The sequence below is a fragment of the Athene noctua genome, chromosome 12 (genome assembly GCF_965140245.1).
Source record: "Athene noctua chromosome 12, bAthNoc1.hap1.1, whole genome shotgun sequence".
NCBI classification, from domain to species: domain Eukaryota; kingdom Metazoa; phylum Chordata; class Aves; order Strigiformes; family Strigidae; genus Athene; species Athene noctua.
This window is the reverse complement of record NC_134048.1, coordinates 3,522,991-3,548,367: the sequence shown is the minus strand read 5'-3', so window position 1 is coordinate 3,548,367 and position 25,377 is coordinate 3,522,991. Positions and strand designations below refer to the sequence as shown.

General features: G+C 47.7%; 1 protein-coding gene across 3 annotated transcripts; it reads right to left on the bottom strand.

The window, feature by feature from the left end:
* Window positions 1–528: 528 nt before the first annotated feature.
* LOC141965112 (protocadherin-10-like) lies at window positions 529–25,377 on the bottom strand. 3 transcript variants are annotated; one of them, XR_012634422.1, is made up of 5 exons: window positions 21,359–24,424; window positions 20,093–20,151; window positions 19,900–19,988; window positions 8,756–8,903; window positions 529–651 (listed from the first exon to the last, which is right to left on the bottom strand). XR_012634422.1 is itself a non-coding variant. In XM_074916239.1 (5 exons), exons 2-5 carry the CDS (start codon window positions 23,843–23,845, stop codon window positions 19,391–19,393), a joined length of 2,895 nt encoding a protein of 964 aa, XP_074772340.1. In that variant the 5' UTR covers window positions 23,846–24,094; window positions 24,753–25,377; the 3' UTR covers window positions 18,201–19,390. The 3 variants fall into 3 exon arrangements, 1 of the variants encoding a protein (XP_074772340.1); XR_012634423.1 differs by lacking the exon at window positions 529–651 and adding an exon at window positions 6,927–7,023; XM_074916239.1 differs by lacking the exons at window positions 529–651; window positions 8,756–8,903 and adding exons at window positions 18,201–19,650; window positions 24,753–25,377 and having other exon boundaries at window positions 21,359–24,094.

The window sequence follows — 25,377 nt, the reverse complement described above, 5'->3', positions numbered from 1 at the left end:
AAGCAGCAGGTTGTTTATACTACTGAATAAACTAAATGCAGGTCTCTGAGGCATCTTATGCAAACCACTTACCTTGAAACACAACCCCACGGGAAAAGTGAGCTATGGAGAGATGCATGGTTAATGTTTTACATCTTCAGAGCAGCATCCAAGTGGCTGGCTCAGCACCAGTTGGCATTAGGTATCATGGAAGGTAGGGGCTGTGGTTATAATTCAGGATGTAGAAGTCACTTGTGAGGTATAAGTAGCAGGACATTTGGGGTTGAAGTTTACAGGAGCGTGATGTAGAAGTTAATCCTAAAGGCTGAGGGCTTACATTAAGTCTTGAAGCTGAGGGTTAACTGCTAAAGTGAGAGTTTGAAGGGAAAGTGCATTTATTATTAGGGTGCACGCCATAGTGTAGTTATAAAATAAAAATAGGAAGCATGGCAATCTTTTCTGCTCACTGGCAGCTGCACTCGGTAAAAGGCACTTCCCCTTCTGTGAATGCAGGTGAGAGACACTCTCAGCAATAACAGCAGAAGACTATTGAAGTCTGTTACATTTTTCATGGCTTCTGACATTTGCAGTATAATTCCACTTCCTTGCCTTCGCCATGCACCCCATGTCCAACAGATGTAGTGCAGAGGTGAGTTGTCTTCGTTTCAGCCTCTGTAAATAAAGCAAGAGAATTACACATTTGCAGTGAAAAGAATTCCTTCCTCCTTGCTCTACAGCAATAGGGAAGAACTGCCTGAAATGCTGCAGCCAGGCTTGCCGTGGAAAGCAGAATCAGGATGTAAGAGTTGGGGAAGTTGTGTTAAGATGGCCAGTGAACATGAGGTGTAGGGGGGTTGTGGGTTATCGGAGACTGAGCTCTTTGCAGTTTCAGGTGGAAAGCATGTAATACCTTGCACCCTGCTTACACAGCCATTTTCTTTCCTGTCCATAGGTTTCCCTAATACCGCAGATTTCCTGAAATCATAAAGCAGATGGAGGGAAATTCCAATGCTGGTACAGGATTCCTGGTCAGTTAGTGGCTATTTTATCCAGTTTTCAATGTTCTGCCCATCTTCCTTCTTTCTGTAACAATCACAAATATTATCCCATGGCAGAAATTCTCATAAGGTGTTAAATTAGACAAATCTTCCACCATAATTTTTTTCTTTCACTTTCCTTTGCTGCACACCATCTGTGCAAGTCCTGAGTGTCATCTCCTTTTTTCTTCCCCAGACCTTCCAAATACATACATCCTTAATGAGTTTCCTAGGCCAGGTCACAATAAAGCAGAGAATGAGCAAACCCAACAACAACAACACAAGTGTTTTCTGGGTTGATAAACGTTCTTCAATCACTCGCCACTTTGTGCCTCTGACAAATTGTCACCACATTGTGTAAATCTTTTAAAATAACATACTCATTTTAAAGGAATATATGTCATATATATATTAATATATATATGGGATAAAAACTTATTGACACCAATGTGATGCAGATAAGCAGACACTTCTTTATTGACAGCCAGACATGTAGGGGAGTGCTCTCACCAACAAGTGCCAGGCACCAGAATCATGCACCTTATCTAGAACTTATTCATCCATATTCATTAAGTATTCATACGTAAACATACAACTTCCAAGAAATCATTAACATATTCTCCTCCTATTTCCGATTCTGCGCAGTAAAGGTTAGAAATGTCTAGAGATGGCTCTGGGGTGTAATGTGAGTAGGTGGTCCATGAGTCGGTGGTCGCGATCTCCCCCTGCCGGAATTACCTTCTGCTTAAGGACAGTTTTCTTGGTAGGTATTTGCAAGCCGTTACGGTCACTGCCCTCAGTTCCCATTAATCCTGGACCTTGACAGCTACTTGCATTCTTCTAGTCCTATCTATGTATTATAAATCAATTTACAAACCATCTTGTGTTTTGTTACCTAGGTTCTAACCGTTCCTACTAAACAATTATGACCAGTCCCTTAGACCTTGGTACAGGGCTGTACAGGGGATTTTAGAGTAGCAGTCGGTTGCTAGATTCAAAATACAATAAATGTAAAATAAATGATTTTTACTGAAATATCTCTTAATTCTATACTTATATTAAAATCAAACACAATTTAATTTCAGTTGATAATAAAATCAGTAACATTTCCCCCCTTTGAAAGTGTTGAAAATCATTTCAATACTTTCATCCTTTTATTCATTTTCATCTTTGAAGCCAGTTTCTCTTGCTGGATGGTGGTGGTCACGGGCTGTAGTCTGGTGGCATAGTAGGTACTTCTCTAATAATTCTATGATGTATTGCAAGCCTATTAGTAAACTGTCTTTTAAGACAGGCATACACCAACATAATCATCAAAAGGACAATTAGTAGTGGAAACAGAATTTTGATTAAGGATTTCAGCCAAGAGCTCAAGTTCCATCCTAATCCATTAAAAATTTTTCCTAGCCAATCTTCTGACATATCTTCTTGAATTGTTTCTGTTTCTTTTTTGATTTTGCCTAACAGATCTAAATCATGTTCTACATCCCGTGTAACATTCGGAGTATGAATGCAGCAACGATCCAATCTATCTTTGAGATACCCACACACTCCATGTTCCTTTAACAGAAGCATGTCTAACGCCATCTGGTTTTGAAGTGTCATTCAGGAAGTTACCTGTAATTAGATGTTTAATTCTTTAAATCCTTTTCTTGTAACATTGGCCAATTTTTCTACTTGTCCTGTTAAGTGATAAAGCCATTCTCTATTCCTATAGGACGCTATTGGGTTCAAAAGAGACTCTAAAGCCCAGCCAATTTTTACTCCTGTTGATGGTTCATTCCAGGTGTCATCATCTGTTTCAGACCTTTTAATTCGTTGTAATTCTAAATTTTCCAGGGATCCCTTGAATGGTGATTTCTCCCAAATCAGACACAATGTTGGCAGGCCTAAAGTAATTTGTTTCACCTTTCCATCTAATGGTGAGTTGTCCAGGTTCCATCACTTAATGCCCAAACTAAATGTCCTGGACTCTGAATAGTAGATTTTCTACAACAGAACAAGGTCCCTTTTCTAGGTGTAAATGTGCTGGTTAAATTGAGATTATTTTTAAGACCTTGGCAAAAAAATCCGAATTTCAAAGCAGAAGACAAAGGAGGAATTCTTTGAGTTATTAAATCTGCATTGCTGCAGTCATATACTTTTTCACATTTCTACCAAGACACTATATTTTCTTTTCTAGTCGGGTAGTGCCTTTATCTACTATTGAGGGAAGGATTGCAAACACTCTATTAATCCAGGTACCATCCCCAGTAAAACACCAAGGGGTTCTGGCCATGTACTGAAATCATGAGAATATGGATATAGACCATACAGAGTCCCACTGCACCTGTTTTGGGGTACTTTGCCCCTTTTTGTTACACTGCCATTCCATGATGCTCCTGCTCACATTGTTTGTAATTTGTTCATCATATGAACACCATCCTAGATTAGGGTTTGGGCCTCCTGGGAGGAAAACTCGATCCAAAGCATTAGGTTGAGACCCTGTTACAAAGTCATAATTTAGTAGTTTCTCACAGTCTGATTTTTTTCCCAGTGATTTCCATTGTTTCCTAATAACCTTCACTTGTTTATATCATCGAGTCACTGACTTTTGTTTGCAATAAATAGTCTTGTTTTCATGTTCCAAACTGGTCAAATTCATAGTTAAGATTCCCCAAGGAATAGATTCACCTACTGCTCTTGGTATTGGTAAACAGGCAGTAATTTACGTAATGTTCTGCAAGATGGCAAATTCCTTAATCAATACTAACATCAAATTTTCTTTAGGTATTCCTTTAGGGATGTTAATTATTTGTTCTGTATCCAATTGCCTTTTGTTCCTAGCCACCAAATCAACCCATGATCTCACCAGCATCACCTTCCAAGCCAATATAAGGACAACAATCACAAACGGATATGAAATATTAGACATGTTTCAAAGTCAGTTTCAAAGTCTTTGGATCACATCTTATAATTTTCCATGGAGTAGGTGCTTTCTTCACTCGGGTATAGTGTATCCAAGCATCTGATTCTGCAATCTTGATAGCTGTGAAGGTGGTTCACAGTATATGGAAAGGTCCCTTCCAGCGTTCCTGCAGAGGAAACCCTTTAGAAATCCACGTTTTCACATAGACTTAATCTCCTGGTTGAAAATCATGCACTGGTGTTTCTAGGGATAATGGTTTATTCCACACCACTGCACTCCGAATTGCAGTCAATTTTTTCCTAAAGAAAGCAAATAGTTATATACATCTTGTTTTCCTTTTACATGTATGTTTGGGTTTGGTTCTGGGGACTCATAAGGTTCTCCATACAGTAATTCATAAGGACTGACTGAGGTTCCACTCTTTGCTTGTACTCTGATTTGTAATAATGCCAGTGGAAGTGCTTGAGGCCATTTTAAATTGGTCTCTTGACAGATCTTACTTATTTGCCTTTTTAAAGTCTGGTTCATTCTTTCTACTTTTCCACTGGATTGTGGCCTCCATGGAGTATGCAGATCCCAAGTGATACCCAGATTTTTGCTAATGTTTTGGATTATTTCTGCAACAAAGTGTGGACCTCTGTCAGATGAAATTCCAATAGGAACTTCAAATCTTGGAATTATTTCTTGTAGTAACCACTTTACTACTTCATTGGCTTGTGTGGTGCGACAGGGAAAAGCTTCTGGCCATCCTGTAAAAGTATCAACCTCCACCAGGATGTATTGGTACCCATTTTGCCTAGGTAATTCTGAAAAATCTACTTGCCAATAATCTCTAGGCTCTGTACCAGATTTTAATCTACCCATTTGAACTCTTTTCTTGATTACTGGATTATTTTTCAAACATACTTCACATCTTGCAGTTATTAATTTAGCCATGTCCACCATTTTAACAGTTATAACTTGTTTTTGTAAAGAAGTTACTTGTTGGGATTCAAGAGGACTTTCTGCGAGAGAATGGACTTGTGAGCAATCCTGCATGAGAATAAGACTGATAAGAGCCTCAGCCAAGCAAGAATGTGATAAGGATGTGACCCTGAATGAGGGGGGAGAAACTCGACGAGACAAACAACCCCCGGCAGGGGTTGGGACGGAAGAGGAAGTTCCACAAGGCAGGAAGCCTGGCAAGGCTGATGTGGCACTTTTTATCCAATCATAAGAAGGTTTAAAGCGCGGGCTAAGTTAACTGTCCAGTCTTGAGGACTTGTACTGCATGTACATACTCACGTGTGCGGGAGAACATTACAAAAGGGCTTTCTTAGTTGTAATAAACAGGCATTGCTTGATCACATTGGTCGTGTGCGTGCTCAGCTCTCCCGCAGTTACTAAAGCTTCTGCTGCCCAATGACATTCTTGATGTTTGGTTTGCATTATTTCTCTCATTAATAAAGGTGGAACTACTACTCGTCCATGAAGAGTTATCCATCATCCAGCTAAATTTTTCTTAGCATTCAAAAACTGACCTAATTTTTCATCTTCCACAGAATATTTCGGCCTCTCCCTCGGAAGAGTTACTGTTTTGGAGGGAATTAATGCCATTTAGAATACTTGTTTTCTTGCCGTTTGGTCAGCCAAATTATTTCCAGCAATTTCTTTTGTGTTCCCAATTCCATGTGCTTTACAGTGCATGATTGCTACCTGATCTGGTTTTTTGAACTGCTTGTAATAATTGTAAGAATTTAATTTTGATGCTTAATATTTGACCCCTGAGAGGACAATAATCCTCTTTCTTTCCACAAAGCTCCATGGACATGTACCACCCCAAGAGCATACTCTGAGTCTCTCCAAATATTTACTTTCTTCTTTTCACTTAGTTCTAAGGCTCAAATCAAAGCAATGAGCTCTGATTTCTGAGCTGATGTGGTATTCATCAGTGCCTTTGCTTCTGTAACTGTGGTGTCTGTTGTTACCACATATCCAGTGTATTGAACTCCTCGCTCCATAAAGCTGTTGCCATTTGTATACAATTCCCAGTCTGGTCTCTCCAATGGCACATCCTTCAGATCTTCTCGACTGGAATAAACATACTCGATAGTAGCCAGACAGTCATATTCTAGTTGTCCTTCTTCCTTTGTAGAGCTTAAAAACACTGCAGGATTTACCAGGTTAGTTGTTTTTAGAATCACATAATCTTGTTCAGTCAGTACTACCTGGTACTTCATTATTCAGCTCAGAGATAGCCAATGTCCCCCCTTCTGTTCTAAAACAGTTATCACCATGTGTGGGACACAGACTGTTACTGTTCTTCCCAAAGTCAGTTTCTGAGTATCCTGTATGAGCATCACTGTTGCAGCCACAGTTCGAAGGCAGTTTGGCCCCCCTTTACTCACCGTGTCCAGTTGTTTAGAGAAGTATCCAACAGGTCGTTTCCAGCTTCCCATCTTCTGAGTCAGCACACCCAGTGCCAGGCGTTGTCTTTCGTGACTAACAGCTGAAAGTCTTTGGTGATGTCCAGAAGTCCTAAGGCAGGTGCAGACATTAAAGCGTTTCAATTCTGTGACAGCCCGTTGTTGCTGTGGGCCCCATGTCAAAGGAGAGTTCTTTGGGCCCCATATAGCAGTTTAGCTGTTAGACCATAACTCATGATCCAGAGGCGGCACCACCCTGTCATTCCTAAGAATGCTCTGAGTTCATGACTATTTTTTGGCTCAAATGGCTTCTTAGCGTTCTGTTCCTAATTGCCGCTGCCCTTTTGAAATCTCAAAGTCCAAATATATCACAGTCTGACATGCTATTTGGGCTTTTTTTTTTCCCTGGGTACCTTGTACCCATTCAGTGCCAGAAAATTAAAAAGATCTATTGTTACCTGTATGCAGGTAAATCTTTCTTCTGTAGCAATCAGTGTGTCATCCACGTATTGTAAAAGCAAATGTCCAGGTTTTGGTTTGTTCTGTTTCCGTGTTTCAAGCTCCTTTGCCAGCTGATTTTAAAAAGTTGTCGGGCTATTTTTAAATCCTTGGGGGAGGCTTGTCCATGTCTGCTGCATCTTTGTCCTGTTTGTGGATTTTCCCACTCAAAAGCAAACATTTTTCTGTTTTCCTTCTCCAAGGTACACAAAAGAAAGCATCTTTTAAATCAAGCACTGTAAACCACTGATAAGTCTCCTTTAAAGCTGTTAACAGCGTGTAGGGATTTGCTGCTACAGGATATATATCCTTAACTATTTGATTCACTGCTCTTAAGTCTTGCACTATCCTATATTCACCCGATGGTTTTCTGTCTGGTAGAATGAGAGTTTTATACTCAGATTCACACTCCTCCAAGATTTTATACTTCAAAAATTTATCAATCAGTTTCTTTCATCTATCTGGTACCGATTGTCCTATAAAAATCAAAGCCAATTATAACTGAGCTGCCTCAGTTTCTACTCTCAAATCAGTATTTTTTCTGGCAGCTTCTTTCAGTCTTTCCAGAAATGCTGAGGGAGATTCATTCTTATCTTGTCTCACCTCATATAATTTAGAACAGTTCAGAAATTTAGGCATGCCATGCTGCCTGCTTTCAAGCCATCAAATCCGTCACTGAAAGGGCACTTTCACATACACTGGCCCATCATTGCCAACTCCCTGCTGCAGGGGAGCTATTGTTTGTGCCAGCTGTCGAGTTCTTTGAGAAAAGGGGGTATGAATTACAACCTCAGACGGCCCTTCATCCCCATCCTCTATTCCACTACTCTCAGGTTCCTCTACGTGTTCTCTATATTCTCGCCCCCGATGCCGTTCTCTCTGTGGAGGGGATATGTGTAATTCAGTCCCTTTATCTTTTTCAGTAGAAGCAATTCTTTCCTTTAAACAATCTTTTCCAAGTTCACATGTTGAACAACACTTTTTCACCTTTTTATTGTCAGAAGATATAGCCATTACTAAATTATCCCTACTAATCAACTTACATTCCTTCTGCCAATCCTTCCTTTGTCTTAAATAGAAAAATAACATATGGCCATCATTTCCCTTCTCTTCTACAAAACAGCATTAACTGCAAAATAGTATTAAAATTCAGTGTCCCATTCATGGGCCATTTTTCCTGATCATCCAAAGTATACAGAGGCCACCAGTGATTACAATATTCAATCATCTGACTCTTTCACAAATCATCATGCAAATCTCCCCGATGTGCTAACAAACATCCTAACAGAGAAGTTTTCAGAACTTTGTCATTTGCAGCCACATTACCCATACTTTTACTTTTAAACAAATGAGTCAGCTTAGATGCCATGGTTCAGTTACTTTGCAACACAATATACAATCACTTAGGCTTTCCACTTCGTTCTTCTCCGGCTGCACCCCTCATGGGATAACAGAATTGAGGATCCGAACTCCACACTCGCTTTGTGCTCAATTGCACGTCTCACGCTTACAAACACACTCACACCTTTCTACAATTACTATTACAAACAAAGGTATATAACACAATACAACACAGTTCTTAATTACTACACAATATTCAATCGACAAAACAATCAATACCACAATTGAGTGCATAAAAACTTTTAACTTCCCATCAAATGCACTACTTTGAGAACTCTATAGCATATAGGTTCTCTTATTCCCGATCCACAATTGTCCGACCCTGCAATAGATAGCTTTCGCTTATGTCTTACAGGCAGACACCTAGGCTTCCAATACTCGAGGATCCTCTAGCCCAACCCTGCGCAGCTTTTGCCACGTCTGACAGGCAGACTTATACAGTGGGACTCTAACACACTTTCCCAATACCAATTTTCAAGGGTGGGACTTTAACCCACTTATCCCAATACCAAAGAGAAGCGTCTTACCAAATCCAGGGGACGTCGCGAAGAGCCTTATGGATCGGGGATCGATGGGTGTCCCCGAGAAATCCTCAATGCCAGCTGGAACCAATCAGGTCCCTGACTCCTCCGGTCTCTCTCAGAGAGGTCCCATCTGGGTCGCCAGAAACTGTCACTGAAAACCGGGATAAAAACTTATTGACACCAATGTGATGCAGATAAGCAGACACTTCTTTATTGACAGCCAGACATGTAGGGGAGTGCTCTCACCAACAAGTGCCAGGCACCAGAATCATGCACCTTATCTAGAACTTATTCATACATATTCATTAAGTATTCATACGTAAACATACAACTTCCAAGAAATCATTAACATATTCTCCTCCTATTTCCGATTCTGCGCAGTAAAGGTTAGAAATGTCTAGAGATGGCTCTGGGGTGTAATGTGAGTAGGTGGTCCATGAGTCGGTGGTCGCGATCTCCCCCTGCCGGAATTACCTTCTGCTTAAGGACAGTTTTCTTGGTAGGTATTTGCAAGCCGTTACGGTCACTGCCCTCAGTTCCCATTAATCCTGGACCTTGACAGCTACTTGCATTCTTCTAGTCCTATCTATGTATTATAAATCAATTTACAAACCATCTTGTGTTTTGTTACCTAGGTTCTAACCGTTCCTACTAAACAATTATGGCCAATCCGTTCGACCTCGGTACAGGGCTGTACAGGGGATTTTAGAGTAGCAGTCGGTTGCTAGATTCAAAGTACAATAAATGTAAAATAAATGATTTTTACTGAAATATCTCTTAATTCTATACTTATATTAAAATCAAACACAATTTAATTTCAGTTGATAATAAAATCAGTAACATACATAGTTATGTTATTTGCTAATTTTTCAGTCCCAACCCCTTCATTGCTGAATGCAAAAAAGTGGAAATATGAGGCATACCCAAAATAACAAAATTTGCAAAGTAGAACCTTGTAACAAAACAAACAGACAAAAGTCAGAAAGATTAACTCCCTGAATTTTCCCTTTTTTTCCCATAAAAATTTCCTTGAGAGTGAAAGGATCAGCCATACCCTTCATCACTTGGAGGACAGACATCCGAATAAAGACAAAATGGAAGTGTGCTCTGATGCTCAGCCAGCATATACATGCAGAAGAAGTTCCCTGGGGAACTTCAGCTCTCCCCAGAGCAAGGGCATGTGGAAATGTTTGGGGAAGAAAGCAACCGATGGAAAAGCAGGGGTCATGGGGCAGTTATTCAAAGTAGGAAAAAATGTTCAATGCCTGCAGACTCTGCTTCTGCCTGTACTGATTTCTAAACAGGTACCAGTAGTGATGAGGGTTCAGGGTCAGGCCCTGGGGGTTGTCCTTGTACAGTCTGTCAGGAAGGCACAAGCCTGCCCTTGCACAAGTTTTCTCTAAGGTACAAATCTGGTACAAACCTCTGCTCTTATTGCAGGCAGAAAGGGTTAAATTAGCATCACTCACTCCAGGGCAGTTTGGAAAACTTCTAGGACCACCTGGTCCTCTTCCACCCCTCCTAGGTTCCTTAGCTAAAACCTATTTTCTTCTCAACGGCTTGTATTCCCCAAACTTTCAGTGTTTAAGCTTAGGTGAATGATCGTGGGCATTTGTTATGGAAAGACGCCAGCTTCTGCTCAAGCAGTTTCAAAATTATAAGGTCGCCTATCATTTGAGGTGGGATGCCAAAAAGTCAGGGCAGTCAGCAGAGCCTGGCTGGTGTGCGACAGGCAGCAAGGCATGGCTGATACAGGGAACACCCAGGCTCTGCGAGGCTCCTGAAATGTGTGGCTACAAATGAGGGAAACAGAAACTGGTTTGCTTGATAGCTACTGCACTGAGCTGTATGTTGTAGGCAAATGTGGTGGTGAAATGCTGGGGTTTCAACCCCAAGCCCCAAATTAAGGTTGACATATGGGTGATTCCCACAGCCCTTCACAAAAGGGGGGTGAGTTTGCCTTTAGGCTTCCCTCCAGGGTGGTGCCGGCCTGGCAGACAGAGCCGTTGGGTAAAGGAGCCCCAGGGGTCCCGCAGTGAGTAACCCAAGGTCAGGTGTCCCGCTTGGGGATAAAAGCTGGGACCCCTTGCAGGCAGGGGCAGTGTCTGTCTGTGGGGTGGATGCCCTGTGCAGAGTTCCCTGTTGGGGAGGGACCTCCCACCTCCCTGGGACTGGGCTCCAGTCAGGCCTGATAATTGGCAAAACAGGTGGAAATATGGAAATGTCTGAATTGTTGCCTTTCTTGCTGTGACCACAGAAACACGTCCATCTCTTTTGTGTTAAGGAAAGGAAAAAGCTGTGATTACAGAATTACGGAGTAGTTGTGTTTGGATGAGATGTCTGGACAACATCTCCCCTTCTCTCTGCTCAAGGCAGATCACCCAGGACTGAGTCCAACCTGTGGTTTTATTCTCTGTGTTGGTTTCCTTGGGATCAGCTTTCAGCATTTGGAAGCTGAAAAAGTGGATTTGCCTGAAGAATTTTTCTTGGTTTGTTTTGTTAGAGATATGCCTGCATCATTCTCATTTTGGAGGTCTTTCTGTGCACATGAGCTTAAAAATGTTCTCTGTCTTTATCAAGCCTGCTGTTCTCTACTCATCTTTAAGGCAACAACCAGCTCTATGCATGCCAAAAGATTTTACTAAAAAAAACCCCATAAAGCAGCAAGCAATCCATTTAAGCCAATGAATGACAGCCCCACAACCCCAACCTAGAAAACACTGAAAGCTGCATCTAGATTGATACTTAATTTACCACCAAAATAAATAAATAAATCAAGCCTTAAGCACCATGACATTTATCAGGCAAACAAAAGCTAGCGCAGATTAGCAGCCTCCTCACTTGGAACTGAGGGGGAAGAAAATTAAAATAACTCAGTCTCAGCCCTTGTAACAAATCTACATAGCAAGGTCCACTATGTTTTGTAAACTGCAGGATGCAAGGGACTGCAAATTTCCATCAGCCACTGTGGTTAGACTTGCAGCATGGACACCTGTCCCTGGTCTCTAACCTTTTTTGCTTTCCTCAACCTTTTGGTCTCTTGGGCAGAAGCAAGCTCAGGCCTGCCCCACACGAAAACACACACTTACAAAAAGATCTACTGCCTCTGGTTCCCGCCCAAGACCTTAGTTTGGCCAAATTGCTCACTAGAAACCTGTAGCTTGAAGGATTCTGCAGCTGCCTTATTTGTTTTCATGGACATCAGGCAATGCTGTTCTCCCAATTTTTTGCTAATACAAACTCTTTAGTCCACTGCCTTGTTTACCACTTCTTGGCTTTTCCACTGAATCCCAGAAAGAAACCAGACACAAAATCCTAATGAAAAGCTCGGCATGTAAAGGGAGAATTTGTATTTCACTTCTTGCCTTTGCTATTGGTTTTACAAGTGATTGCTCATCAGAAACCAATTACCCCAGAAGGACTTGGGTTTGGGTCCCTACTGATGTTAGCAGGATGAATAGCCTCATTTACAATCTCTCAACTGGAAAACAAAAAGTAATAATAATAATAATAAAAAAAGTATTTTCTAATTCTCTCTGCCTCTGTTGTAATTCACAAGAAAATTAAACTAATAAGTCTCTCTGTAAATGTGTTATGCAGATGCCAGGAGTCAGGGATAAATGCATGAAACTATCCCAGGCAGAGTCCCTGGGGAAGGAACCTCTAAGCAGACAACTGTTATGCCTTGCAAGATTCAGAGCTTCTCCAGCAATGCAATCTATGCAGAGAGGAGGCTCTTTAATTTTTCTTTCCTCCCCCCCCCTCCCCCTTTTTCACTTGAATTCCACCTGCAGGCAGCAAAAAATTCCATGATTTTTTGCTGGGCTCATTTCCCGCTCCATCTCCATTTTCCATTTGCATATAGAGGTCCTTTGTGAAGAAAATTCTCCAAGCCAACAGAATCAAGCTTTTCACAAGTGGCTCCCAGAGTGGCATTCCTTCCTCATTCCTTCAGCAGACAGACAGTGCTTTACTACACAGGAAGGCTTGGGGGAAGACACATTTTGTTCCCAAACTCTGCGCTTTGATTTGTCCCTGCAGCTCAGATCCAATTATTTTAATTTTTTTTTCTCTTTTTAAAGAAGATAAAACATTAAAACAAGGTCTGTAATTTGCTCCTGCTGGTCTCCAAGATAAGAGGAGCAGAAATGATCTCCTAACTCCTCCCTTGCAGCGTTGGAAGTGTCTTGTGGGTCAAGTGTGATACCCCACATAGATCCACCCCAGTTTTCAGCCACCACAGCACTGCACACAAGATGGCTCAGTAGGCACAAGCACAGCAGATAGGATGGTTTTGTCCCAGCTGCATGCTGGTGATGTTGTGCATCACGTGGGTAACATGGAGGGAGCACGGTTTTGCTGAGATTTGGCACTTTGCAGTATGGGATCTTCACAGATTCACTTGATGACTGAGACTGAAAGGGATGCCTGGAAGTTATTGGCTCGGCCTTCAGCTCAAAGCACGGTCAGTTTTGATCCAACATCACTAGGAAACTATAGCAGATACAAAACTCGAGCCAAAAGAGAGGCAGAAAATAGGGCATGAGGGTGGACTCCACATGCTGAAGTCTGTTCAGATATCAAAGGAATATGACCATCACGGTGAGCACCATCTGACGGGCATTGAGGGAGTCAAATGGCTCATGTCATGTGGCACAACCAGCCAAGAGGACTCTTGGGGAACATGGGAAAAGGATTCAACCCCAGCTGTAGATCTTCTTACATACTGGGGCAGCCATCAGGGGAAAACTAAGAAGAAAAGAGGCTTTAGGTAAGCAAACTGAATACAACATTGCATTTCCTGGCAACACAGAAAAAAACCCTTTAGTTTTAGGAGTTGATTTCAGGATTATGTTCCTGAAGTCTGGTCTTCTAGGGGCAACTCAAAGCAAATAGCAAATTTGTTCCTCCAATCTCTGATAAAATGCCGTTGACAGACAGGTGCTGGGCACGTAGGACTTTTGGTAAATGATGTTAAAGGCAGATCAGGGAGGAGACTGGGGACGAGAGGGATCCCACAGGTGGGATTCAGCCTCAGGTCAGACTCTTTATGTTTCGATACCTGGGTGGATATGTTCCATTTGTACTCAGGGGAGCTTTGGAGGTTTAGTCGATACAGACTGAACAATTGCAGAGCGAGAGCAGTCATAAACTGAGTGCAAAGGAGCAGCAGCTCTTTGACAGAAAAATTAAGCCTAGAGCCCTCACCCCTCACCCTTGGCAGTATGAAAAAACTTTCTGTTAGTTAAAACACCAAGAAATATGGTCATGGGCTTAAGAGGACACTCATCAAACCAGTCAGGCTTCCCTGTGATGCTAGAGTTTAAATTAACCTCTGGATTTCAAATAGATTTGGGCTGAAAAAATCCCTGTGTAGAGATCTGCGTTATTGTTTGCTCCATGATGAACTCCAGTGCTTTTTAAGGGAAGAAATTACACAGAAATTCAGTGACTCATTGCAATAGAACAGAACAAATTCAGACAGCACATCTTCTCTCTGGGTTCACATAGCAATTTAGACCCCAATTTTCTATTTCACATGCAGCCTGCTATCACAGAGTCTCTGCATCCTGGCCTATCAGAAATCCGACTAATAATAATTTTCTTGATTGATGGTTGCTTTTTCTGCTTCTGTTTCCTTCGTGTAAGTATGATTTATTTTCTGTGCTGACAAAATGTATGATAAGACATTTCTGGAGCTATTTAATGATATTTGCTGTTGTAGACATTATTGAAACAAATGGATTTGATGTGAAGACCCCAGTGACCTTTCTGGGAATCTTTGTTCTCTCTTCATCTCTTCTGATGCATTTTTTCACCTGTTGTTGCAGATATTCCTAGCAATGAATTAAAATAAATATCTCATCACAAATGCCTGCAGATCATCTGGATGTATTTCTGAAGGTTGACTGCACAAATGTTTTATTTTTCAATCCGTTTAACATGAACTTGTTTGCCCTGCTTCCTGCCATTAGAGAAACACTTTGAATTCCGAGTGCTGAAATAGAAATCACTGCTATTGTTTAAAACATGCAAAAATGTATCATTTATTCAAATGTAAGATCTGTAAATCATTGAATTTCATGGGAGATGAATCATTAGTCAAAGTGCAGACTGCACTAGAGGTCATATTTAATTTATTTTCAGAGCCTTCATTCGTGCTTTTTGGTCCAGTATGTCATAAGTTATTCAATACACAAAGGTGTCTACTTCTGTCTCACAATAATTAAGCTGGTTAAGTCATATTATCACTAACAAGAAGCATTAATTCCACTTGAGTGAACGCAGCAAACAGAGTCAGTGACATTTCCACCACTTAGATTGAAAACGCATTACAGGCAAACTGGGGAGGCAAAGGCTTCCCTTAGCCCAGGCCTGTTTCCTCTGTGGAGGAGTTGGCAAATGATGTTTTCAGAGCAGTAAAAAAATAGGAAAGGTGCAAAGGAGCAGAGAAAATCAGCATGTGACAATCATGCAGACCATTTTTCAGTGTGGCAGAGGCTAAATTATTATGACAAAAGCTAAAGGATATTTATTTCTACAAAACATCTGCTGAGATCAAAAGAGGAGGAGGGGATCCAGCCAGGAACAGCAGGCTGTTCTGTAGGGTGAATCCAGGGAGATATTTAAGACACTGAGGCAATTTGAAAAGAAATCAGGATGGACCTTGACCCAGTCTAGGCTAAATTAAGATGTGTTCAGTCCAGCACCATCTTCAAGTGAGAAGAGAACAAAGTCCTAGCATCTTTGGAGACGGTAGTTAACCACTGAGCGCCGCAGACTTTGGGCTGGCTCCAGAACCCTCCAAGGTCAATGCGCAGACTCCCACTGGTCCCCATGGATTTTTGCTCTGTCCTGCCAATACAGACCCCTCTGGGGACCTGAGACTGCCATTATTCATGGCTCTACCCAGCCTAACCTGGCTGCATGCAGAGTGCTGTGTCCCTGCTAAGGTCTCCTGGGGGCTTCACTCGCTGCTGCTTGACTCCACGCGTGGCAGAGCAGAGTAGAGCTGAGCACCAGCCCCTCTGGGTCTTTCTCTCTGGCCTCTTTTCTCTCTAGCTCTGGATTCATTTTTTCTCTCTTGTATATACTTTCAAGTCATTTCAGAGATATAAGTAATGTTTCCATCCAAAGAGTCTATTCAGCAATAGCAAGAGCACAACGCCCCCCCTATTTGTGCTGGTGCCCAGAAGCACTATGTGCCTGTCAAGCATGGCCTGCAGCATTTTGCAACCAACTGCACCACATGGCAGCTTTCCCGCTGTTGTAGAGGCAGATCTCAAGCTGACTGTCAGGTCCCTGAAAGCCAGATTTGCCTCTGAATCTCAGAGAGAGCTGGAATGTATGAGAGGGGCATATAGAGAGCTTTCTGTTGAGTATGTCTGCAAAGTGGCTCTCATGCCCAGTGCATTATCAGACTACAGAAACCAGCTAATGCTCATGAACTGTGCACGAGTCTAAGCACAGTGAGAGTTGTAAAAATAACTGGTTGTAGGGCAAGACCGTGCATTTTTAATGACACTCTGTCCCTGTGGGAGATCTTCAAAGGAGATCTCATCTATTAGATGGACAATTCTGACCAGGCATGCCCTTTGAAGAAGGCGTGGTAGTGTGGATGAAGTAGGTTTAAGTAAGTGCTCTCTCCCCTGAAGCAAGTCCCTTTTATCAATACGTTGATCAAGAGAAAGATTGAGACTGAGCTTTTGTCAGTGCAGGATTTTATTCAACTAAGCAAAAGGAGATTCTTAGGGAGTGTGGGATGTTGGGGCCTGGGCTGGGCCCTGTGTTGACCCTCAAATCCCTTTTGGAAGAGGCCTGACCTGAATGTGCAAACCTGGGGATCAGCAAGAATTGCAGACATGTGTGTGTATCTAATCTCATCTCCTGGACTGAGGATGGGGAGGAGAAATGGAGAGGAGAAGGAGGTAATATACTGGGCATTACTTGAGCTTTAGTAATTGGGGTTAAAAAATGCCAAGAAAATACTCTGGAGAGTGACAGGCTCATGGGGAGGTGGCAAAATCTGGCCATGTGATTGCTCAACCCCATGAATTTCCAAAGACAGGGATGCAAAGTCGCACTTTCAAATAGCTATGATTTTGGGAATCAATTTTGAGATCAATTTCCCTTCAAAAAGCCACACCTGGGAATCTGATAGAAAGCACTAGCTCTGTGCGTTCATTTAGATCCTGGATACCCTGATACATGTTCTGGGTGCTTTTTTTGTGTGAGCTAAAACACAGCTAACAGCTTGGCCCTGCTGCAGAGGGGCTGTGGCTGAGCCCCTGTAGTCCTCTCCTAATGCCTGACTAGCACCACCTAAAAATGGCAGGGAGGGTATTGCCAGAGCTGATCTGGGAGAGGGAGATGTTTGCTGCTCGGCAAGGAGTCAGATCCATTTAGAACATTTATTACTTCTTGAGGCTGTTATTCATTTTCCTGTATCACTTTACATAGTTCTTTTGAAGCAGTGAAAGAGGCTAATGCTGTACAGAGGTCTCAGGCAGTGGCTGTTTGGGTTTTTTTACCCTTAACACCCTGTAGAGACCATTGAAGAATGCAGTCAGCAGCATAAAATCCTTCACCTGACCATCTAATTGGGACAGGGAATATTTCAGCTACTCACAGACAGGCAGATGTGAGCTGGGACTGAAGTCATCAGAAGCAGCCCGGTCCCTTTCACTTCCAAAGCACTGTCCTCCTGGGTCCCTTACTTCCCCGGGGCCCCTTGGAGTGACCCCTGCCCCCTGCTTCCACTAAAGAGCACATTACCCACTTGTAAACAAGGACATTTCTGGGTTAATCCCAAAAGCCACATTGCAGCCTCCTCAAGCCAGTCACTACGCAAGCGGAGGATAAGAGAAGGACCACCACGGCATGGCTATATCAGGACTCCATCCAGAGGTGAACCGCTTCCCACATTGAGTCAAGAGTCATCCCACCAGCAGATACAGGCTTGCCTATTCGCAGGCAGCTGGTCCCTACACCTGGCACACATCCAGGCTATCTCTGTGATTCCCGAGGCAAGCTGGTGAGTGGTGAGCATCCAGGGGAAAGCTTAAATGAACCACAGAAAGCAATGCACAATAACACCGATAAGCCATTACTGCCAGATCCAGTCCCTCTCCCCAGCAGTTCAAAGCCCTTTATGCCCATGTCAAATCCCTGCAGAGACTCTGCCCAAGATGGAGCAAGGAGCTGCGTGACATCTGCAGCACACAGCTCCTCCTGGCCATGGCCACAAAGTGCTCCTGAGGCTAAGGAAGGAGGGAAGGGGACCTTAAGACGCAGCATCCAGTGAAGTGAATAAAATGATCTCTCCTGGGCTTCTTCAGCAACTATGGAGGCCAGAGGGACACACGTCTCCTGCAGCCGAGCTCTGCTCCAAGAGCTAAGCAGCAATTCCTGCTGTCACACAAAGCTCAGGGACAGCCAGAAGCCAGGGTGAGCTATTAAAATACAATTTATTGGTACAAATCAGACATTGTGAAACAAACCTGTTTTAGAGAGAGCTATCATGTTCTGCACAGATGGATTGGAAATGAACTGTCCCGTGACAGGAGCGATTGGCAATTGTGGCAGACAGACCAGGTGGACAGGTGTAGGGTGAGCAGGGAAGGGGAGAGACTGTTCTGGGGCTGGAATCCTGCCCTTGAAGGCTCCTGACAGCCAGCTAAAAGTCCTCAAAGAGAAGCAGGGCACAGTGGGAGATGTCTGTCCTATACAGGTGGGGCCCCCAGTGCTGGGGTTCCCAGGTGTTCAGGACCTGGCAAAAACAGAGGTGAGGGCAGGGGGAGGAAGGAAGAGGATGGTCACCTGTGCTGGGGGCCCTCCTATGGCTGGAAACTGTCTTCTGATCAGATGATGTTGCTTTGGGCTAAAGAGTTACCCAGCAGGGCCTCACCTTGTGCATCTCTCAGCTGCTTAAGCTAACAGCTCTTCTGGCCAGCCCATCTGTGTGTGCTCCAGCCCATGCTGCTCCTGGAGCAAAGACGGGCTGTGTCCTGGCCTTCGGGTCTCCAGCCTTGCAAGTGTTGGGTCAGGGTTTGAAGGGAAGAACCCATAATGGCTGGGTTTTGCACTTGCTCCCCAGACAATAATGGCTGCTCTGGACATGCAACACATCCCACTGGATCTCAGGGACAGAGGTCCCTGCCCCAGTACGTAGGATCAGACTTAACTGAACCAGGCTTTGTCTGCGTACATTTTCCATGCCTACTGGGACAGAAATACAGGCATGCAGCTCAGTACGTTCACACAGCCAGACAAGACAAATAAGTGACTATGTTTACAGAGATGGATGGTCCCTAAAGGGACGTGGGAATGAGTAAACTCAAGGCAGATTTGCTTAAATCTGGTCATATGGACCCAAACAGCACCTGCTGCCAACACAGCTCTGTGGAATGAAATGGGAGAAATGCCCATCCCCCCTCCTCCTGCCCACCCTTATCACTTTTCAGTCCCTTGCTCCTTAAATCCTTTCCCCACACTCTGGTGAACCACTATCCCAGCAGCCCCACGAAGTCCTGAGTGGTCTATGCATGGAGTTGTGTGTTGCAAGTGGACCCCGCAGCTGAAATAATGCAGGTGACTCCCAGGGCCTTGGGCAGAGCCATCCAGGCCTAGCACTGGTCACTATTTCAGGTCGTTGTTGATAATCACACTGTCATGCATGTCACAGTAAGTTGTCATCTTCTTCCTCTTGCCAAAGGTGGAGAAGCTGTTCTTGTTCTCCCTGCCCAGGAAGAGGGACCCGTCTTTGCTGGAAAGCAGAGTAGGGGTGCCGGGGATGTAGACATTGTGCTGATAATCCAGGGCTGGGATGTGACCTGGGTACAAGGGGCTGTACTGGGGTGTCCAGATGCTGTTGGTGCCTGCCGAAGCCTTCTGAAACTCTGGAGGAAAGATGAGCATGAGACTGGCTCAGGGGAGGTCACATCCATAGTTCAGTGGAACAATCACATCCATGTCCCAGGGTGCAAGCCCATGGCTATGTGTCACCAACCTCCCTTCTTCAGCCTGGACACCTCTTTCACCCCACAAAACTCTACCACTGCTAGGAACAGGGATGTGTCCTCCCCACTGCACCTCAACCAAGCTACAAGAGGGTCTGGTCTTCCCAGCCCCAGCACCCCAGTACTAACCAGAGACAGGGGTCACCAGCGTGCACAGCCTCTCATGCTCCTTCTGGAGAGCTCTGCGGATTTCCCCCACGTCCTCCAGGCTCTGGGAGCTAAAGAGAAGAGACCGGTTCAAAGCTGCATCAGAGATAGCTTCCCCATCCCCACATCCCCCTTCCACCCGCTCCCTCTGTTCCCGCAATGTCGGATTTGGTACCTTTTCAGGGCAGGTCGCTGCGTGCTTGGAGGCAGCCAGTCCATGTTGGGCTGCTTGATCTGAAAAACACAGGGAAGGGCAAGGCTGGTTATGGGGATGCTCTGTTAATCAGCCCTGGGACCCTCTGTTCATCAACCCAGTGCTGCCAGCACCAGGCTTCAGTAGTCAGGGATGCAGGACTCCATCTCCTCTCTTGCGGAGAAGCAAGTAGCACATTCCCATTTTAGGGAAACTGAGGCAGTGTTGAACCAGCCTGTTCTCTCCTGGACCTTCCCCACCCTCCTGAGACACTGGGGTTGTCAGGGGCTTGCTCTCTGTCTCTGGGAGTTTAATTGCCAAGATTTGTCCTTCTGGGGAGAGAGAGAGGCTTTTCTTATTTCTGTTCATTTTAAAAAGCCTTTTTTGCAGGTGGGATGGTGGCTTATCCCAGGTCTCAGTCACCAAAGGGTAAGAGGTGTAGAAACTGGCTGCATACCCACTGTCCCAGGGGGGTTGTAAACAATTAGGGGGAAATCCCATTAACGTATTAGAGAAGTGAGGCCAGTTGGACAAGGAGACGTGCGAGGAGAGCCTCTTGGCAGCCAGTCTTGGGCTCTCCTTGGAAGGGCTGTTTTATTAAAAGTCAAACGTAAGTGGATTAGACGCCTCATCACTCTCCATCCTTGTAATCGCGTTTCAGAAAGAGCCTTTCATTGGGAAAATTAGACATTCCTCATTTCAATACCTAACAAATGTTGACATCAAAATCCCGCCCTGAAGACCCCACTCCCTCCCTGCTGGGGCAGCTCAGTGGCAGCGCAGCAGCCAGGCCTGGGTGCCAGAACTGGGGACACGAGTGATGCCAGAGGGGCCAGGGCCAGCCCTGGATGTGGCAGCGGGACACTGCGGACCCTCGCCGGCATGGGGGAAGCAGAGTGGCAGCGATGCTCAGGCTGTCCCAGCGTGAATTGCTCACCCACATGAAGAAGATGCCACCTCCGCCATTCTACCTCCCCCAGGGCACTGGAGCATCTCTGTTGCCTCTAATGGGTGCAAAAGGCATCGGAACGGGATTTCATCTCACCTCAGCCAAGCCTGCCATTCCCCAGTAATTAGACCTCAGTGGGGAGGTTCCCATTGCCTGGTGGCTCATAATTTCCACACTGATCAAAGATGCTGGTTATTCTCTGGGAAAAGACGTGCCTGGTTTCTCTCACAGCAGAGGCTGAGGAAGGGGGTGGGGGGGAACCTGTGGAGCACTGGTAAGCACCCCAGGCATGGAATTACCTGCTTGGAGACCTGGAGATGCTGGCTTGGCCGGGACTGCTTCCCCGAGTCCTTCTCGTTGTTCCAGGGGGGGCTGCAGGGTTTGAGGAACATGAAGTCACTCTGGGCAGACTCAGGACCAAGGCAGACCTTGTAGCAGTAGCCTGGGGGACCACCCCCGGGCACATCGAGGCAGGTGGCAGCCATGGTCCCCGTGAGGGGCTGCGCTGTCAGGTTGGATGTCTTCAGGCTCTCGGAGGAGGGTCTGGAGCCAGGGCAGCAGTGGCAGCGGGGTGGTGAGCAGCCATCACCTCGGCACGAGCGCCGCTCTCCACGGCACCGAATGGCTGTGAGGATGAGGATGGCGAGGAGAAAAGTGAAGGAGATAGAGCCCAGGGAGACAAGGAGGTAGACAGTGAGTGGGGAGGATGAGGAGTCCTCTGGGGGGAGGCTGAACTCGCTGAAGTCGGAGAGAGTCTGAGGCATGGTCTCCACCACTGAAAGCAGGAGGGACACGGTGGCTGAGAGGGCTGGCTGCCCACCGTCACGCACCTGCACCACCAGCCGCTGCCGGGTTGCATCTTGCTCCAGAAAGGAGCGAAGGGTGCGCAGCTCACCCGTGTCAGGTGCTACGCTGAAGAGGGTGAAGTCAGTGGCCTGGAGGAGCTGGTAGGAGAGGCGAGAGTTCAGCCCCGTGTCTGCATCCACTGCCGACACCGTGCCCACAAGGTAGCCAGGCCCAGCTGATCGCGGCACCAACTCGGTGGCCACAGAGCCATTGCGTGGCATGGGGGAAACGATGACTGGGGCGTTGTCATTCTGGTCCAGCACAAAGATGTGGACAGTGACATTGGCGCTGAGTGGGGGGAAACCCGCATCCTGTGCTTGCACCTGAATCTGGAAGCTGCGGATCTGCTCATAGTCGAGGGACCGCAGGGCATACATGTGCCCGCTGTCCGAGTTGATGGACACATAGGTGCCCACAGGCATGCCATGGATGTGCCCGTCGGCAATGGAGTAGGATAGGTAAGCGTTTTGTTGGCAGTCAGGGTCCAACGCGCTGACGGAGCAGATGGAGGCACCTGGTGCGTTGTTCTCCATCACATAGACGCTGTAGGAGGGCTGGAGGAAGCGTGGGGCATTGTCGTTGACATCAGACACTGGGACGGTGAGGGTGCTGAGGGTCAGCAGGGCGGGGGACCCCATGTCCCGCGCTGTGATGCTTATGTTGTACTCAGGCACAACCTCCCGGTCCAGCGCCTGCGTGGTGACCAGCGTGTAGTAGTTGCGGAAGGAAGAGCGGAGCTCGAAGGGTACATCGGGGCTGACCTCGCAGCTCACACGCCCGTTATCCCCAGAGTCCCGGTCCAGAACGCTGATGACAGCAATGACAGTGCCTGGTGGGGCATCCTCCAGCACGGGTGTGGACACAGAGGTGAGGGTCACCTCTGGCGCATTGTCGTTCACGTCAAGGAGGTGCACGAGCACCCGGCAGTGCACAGCCACAGCTGAGGGTCCACGGTCTTTGGCTTGTACATAGAGCTCATGGAGGCTTGCCCGCTCGTAGTCCAGAGGGCCCTTCAGCAGCACCTGCCCACTCCGGGGCTCTACGTGGAAGAGCTCCCGGACACGGGGTGGTGCGTGCCCGCTGAAGGAGTACTCGATCTCCCCATTGGGGCCCTCGTCCAGGTCAGTGGCGTTGAGCTGGATGACCAGGGTGCCAGGAGGGGCATCCTCAGGAAGGCTCACACTGTACGAGGGCTGGTCAAAGACAGGCACGTTGTCATTCGCATCCAGCACCATGACGAGGATGTGAGCTGTGCCCGAGCGCTCAGGGACACCGCCATCAAGAGCGGTGAGCAGCACCCGGTGTGCGCGTTGCTGCTCGCGGTCAAGGGCGCGTTCCAGCACCAGCTCCGCAAACTTGCTGGTGTCACTGCGCGTCTGAACCTCGAGCGAAAAGAAACTGTTGGGGCTGAGGCGGTAGGTGTGCACTGAGTTGGTGCCCACGTCAGGATCCTGGGCGCTCTCCAGTGGGAAGCGGGCACCGAGCACGGCGGACTCGGCCACCTCCAGCACATACTCTTGCCAGGGGAAGGTGGGCGCGTGGTCGTTGATGTCCAGCACCTCCACCTCGACGCGGTAGAGCTCCAGCGGGCTCTCGACAAGGAGCTGCAGGTGGAGCAAGCAGGTCCCCCCGGCCGCGCACACCTCCTCCCGGTCAATCCGCTCGTTCACGAAAAGGATCCCGTTCTCCAGGTTCACCTCCAGGTGCTGCCTGGCCCCGGCCCGTGACACGATGCGGAACCGCCGCGCTGACAGGGTGGACACGTCGAGCCCCAGGTCCTCGCCCAGGTTGGCCACGAAGGCTCCGTGCTCCAGCTCCTCCGGCACGGCGTAGCGCAGCTGCCCGCTCGCCAGGCGCGGTGCCGGGGACCCGGTCAGCAGGAGGAAGAGTAGAGAGCGGAGGAAGAGCTGCTCCCGCCTGGAGCCTGCCCCGGCCCCCATGGCCCCGCAGCCCTCCGGACGCGGGGTCCCACTCGCGCCGCCGCGTCGCCCCTTCGCCTTTGCTCGCCCCTTGCACTTTCGAAGAGTTTCGGGCTCCCGGGGGCGGCGGGGGAGGGCCCTTCCCGGGGCTGGGGGGGACGAACCGCGACCACCGGCGGCCGCTTAACCCTTTCCCTGCTGACCCCGGGGAGGGGATGCAATCCGGACCCGGGTGCCACACCAGAATCGATCTACCGGAGCCGAACGCACCTGGGGAGGGGGTCAGCCCCGGGGACGTCCCGTTAACGGCGGTGGGAGCTCCGGCGATACCGATCGCTGCCCGGGGCACCGGTATTACCCCGCAGATGCTGCGCTCGTCCCCGCGGTAGATTAAGAGGAGCCCGAATCGCAGCGGCTGCCAAATCCCCCGGCCGCGGCCCCCGCCGTGCCGGTCCTAACCTTTACCAGATGGTTAAGCCCCTCCAGACTTGATTACATTTCCCTGCACACCGTTTTCCTTGTAATGCGGAGTTTTTAATTACCGGAGCAGGGGGGATTACAGCCCTGGATAAAGCTGAGCCCATCCGCGCGGAGGCACAGAGACACCCCCCCTCCCTCCTTCCCCGCTCCCACCCCCGACACCCCGTCTGCCCACAGCCCCGCGCCCCTAATCCCGGTCCCCCACCGGGGGCCCCAGCGCCAGCCCCCTCGGGCTCTCGGGGCACGATCCGGCCGGAGACCGGAGGACCTGCCCCCCTACCCCCCCTCCTCCCGCCGGTGGCTCCCCCCGCGGGCACAAACTTTCCGCCCCCCGCGGAAGGCGAAGGGGAAGGCGGGCGCGGACCGAGCCTCGGGTCCCCCACCGGCCCCCGGAGGGCGACAGACGGAGCCCGCTGCGACCCCTCCCCTCCGCTCCCCGCCCCGGTACCGGTCACGGTCCCTCCGCTGGCCGATCCGTTCTCCCCGCAGACCGGTCTCCAGCCGCCGCCGCACCCGGGCAGCTCCGCGCTGTCGCCTCCCGCCGGCCCCGGCCCCGGGACGGGGCGGCCGCCCCCCCGCCCCGCGGCGGTTTAGGGCACGGATAATCCCCTAACGATCTAGTTAAAGGCTCGGCGGGGCTCGGAGCGGCTTTAGCCGTGCAGTGATATTTCACCGCCTTTGTCTCCCGGTCCCCGGTGCGGAGGGAACCGCCGGCCCCAACCGGCCCCCCCGCTCCCCACGGGGACCCGCGTGGGAGTCAGGATCCAGGAACAACCGGGAGACCGGAGGAAGGAGGAGGCGGCGGGGCTGGAGGAGTTTGTTGGGCTGGGAAAAGGGGGTTTGGTCCCTGGGAGGGCAGCGGGACACACGCGGGACGTGGCGTGCTCGTGGGGCCGCCTGTTAGCGAGAGGCGCGGGCAAGGGCGGGGGGGAGCAGGTGGAAGGAGCGGAGCGGCTGGGTCACGCGTGGGCTCGGGCCGCTCGGAGGGGCATCGGGACGGTCCCCGGTAAGTGAAGCCCAGGCTGAGTGGGAAGCGCCGATCGCGGCCGGCCCGGCTCCCGCACCAGCTCCCA

Coding starts and splice junctions, on each gene's coding strand:
- LOC141965112 (XM_074916239.1), bottom strand. CDS start 23,845: ATGGGGGCCGGGGCAGGCTCCAGGCGGGAGCAGCTCTTCCTCCGCTCT. Junction 20,152..21,358: donor ATCTCCAGGTCTCCAAGCAG/GTAATTCCATGC, acceptor TGTGTTTTTCAG/ATCAAGCAGCCCAACATGGA. Junction 19,651..19,899: donor GCTGGTGACCCCTGTCTCTG/GTTAGTACTGGG, acceptor TCTTTCCTCCAG/AGTTTCAGAAGGCTTCGGCA.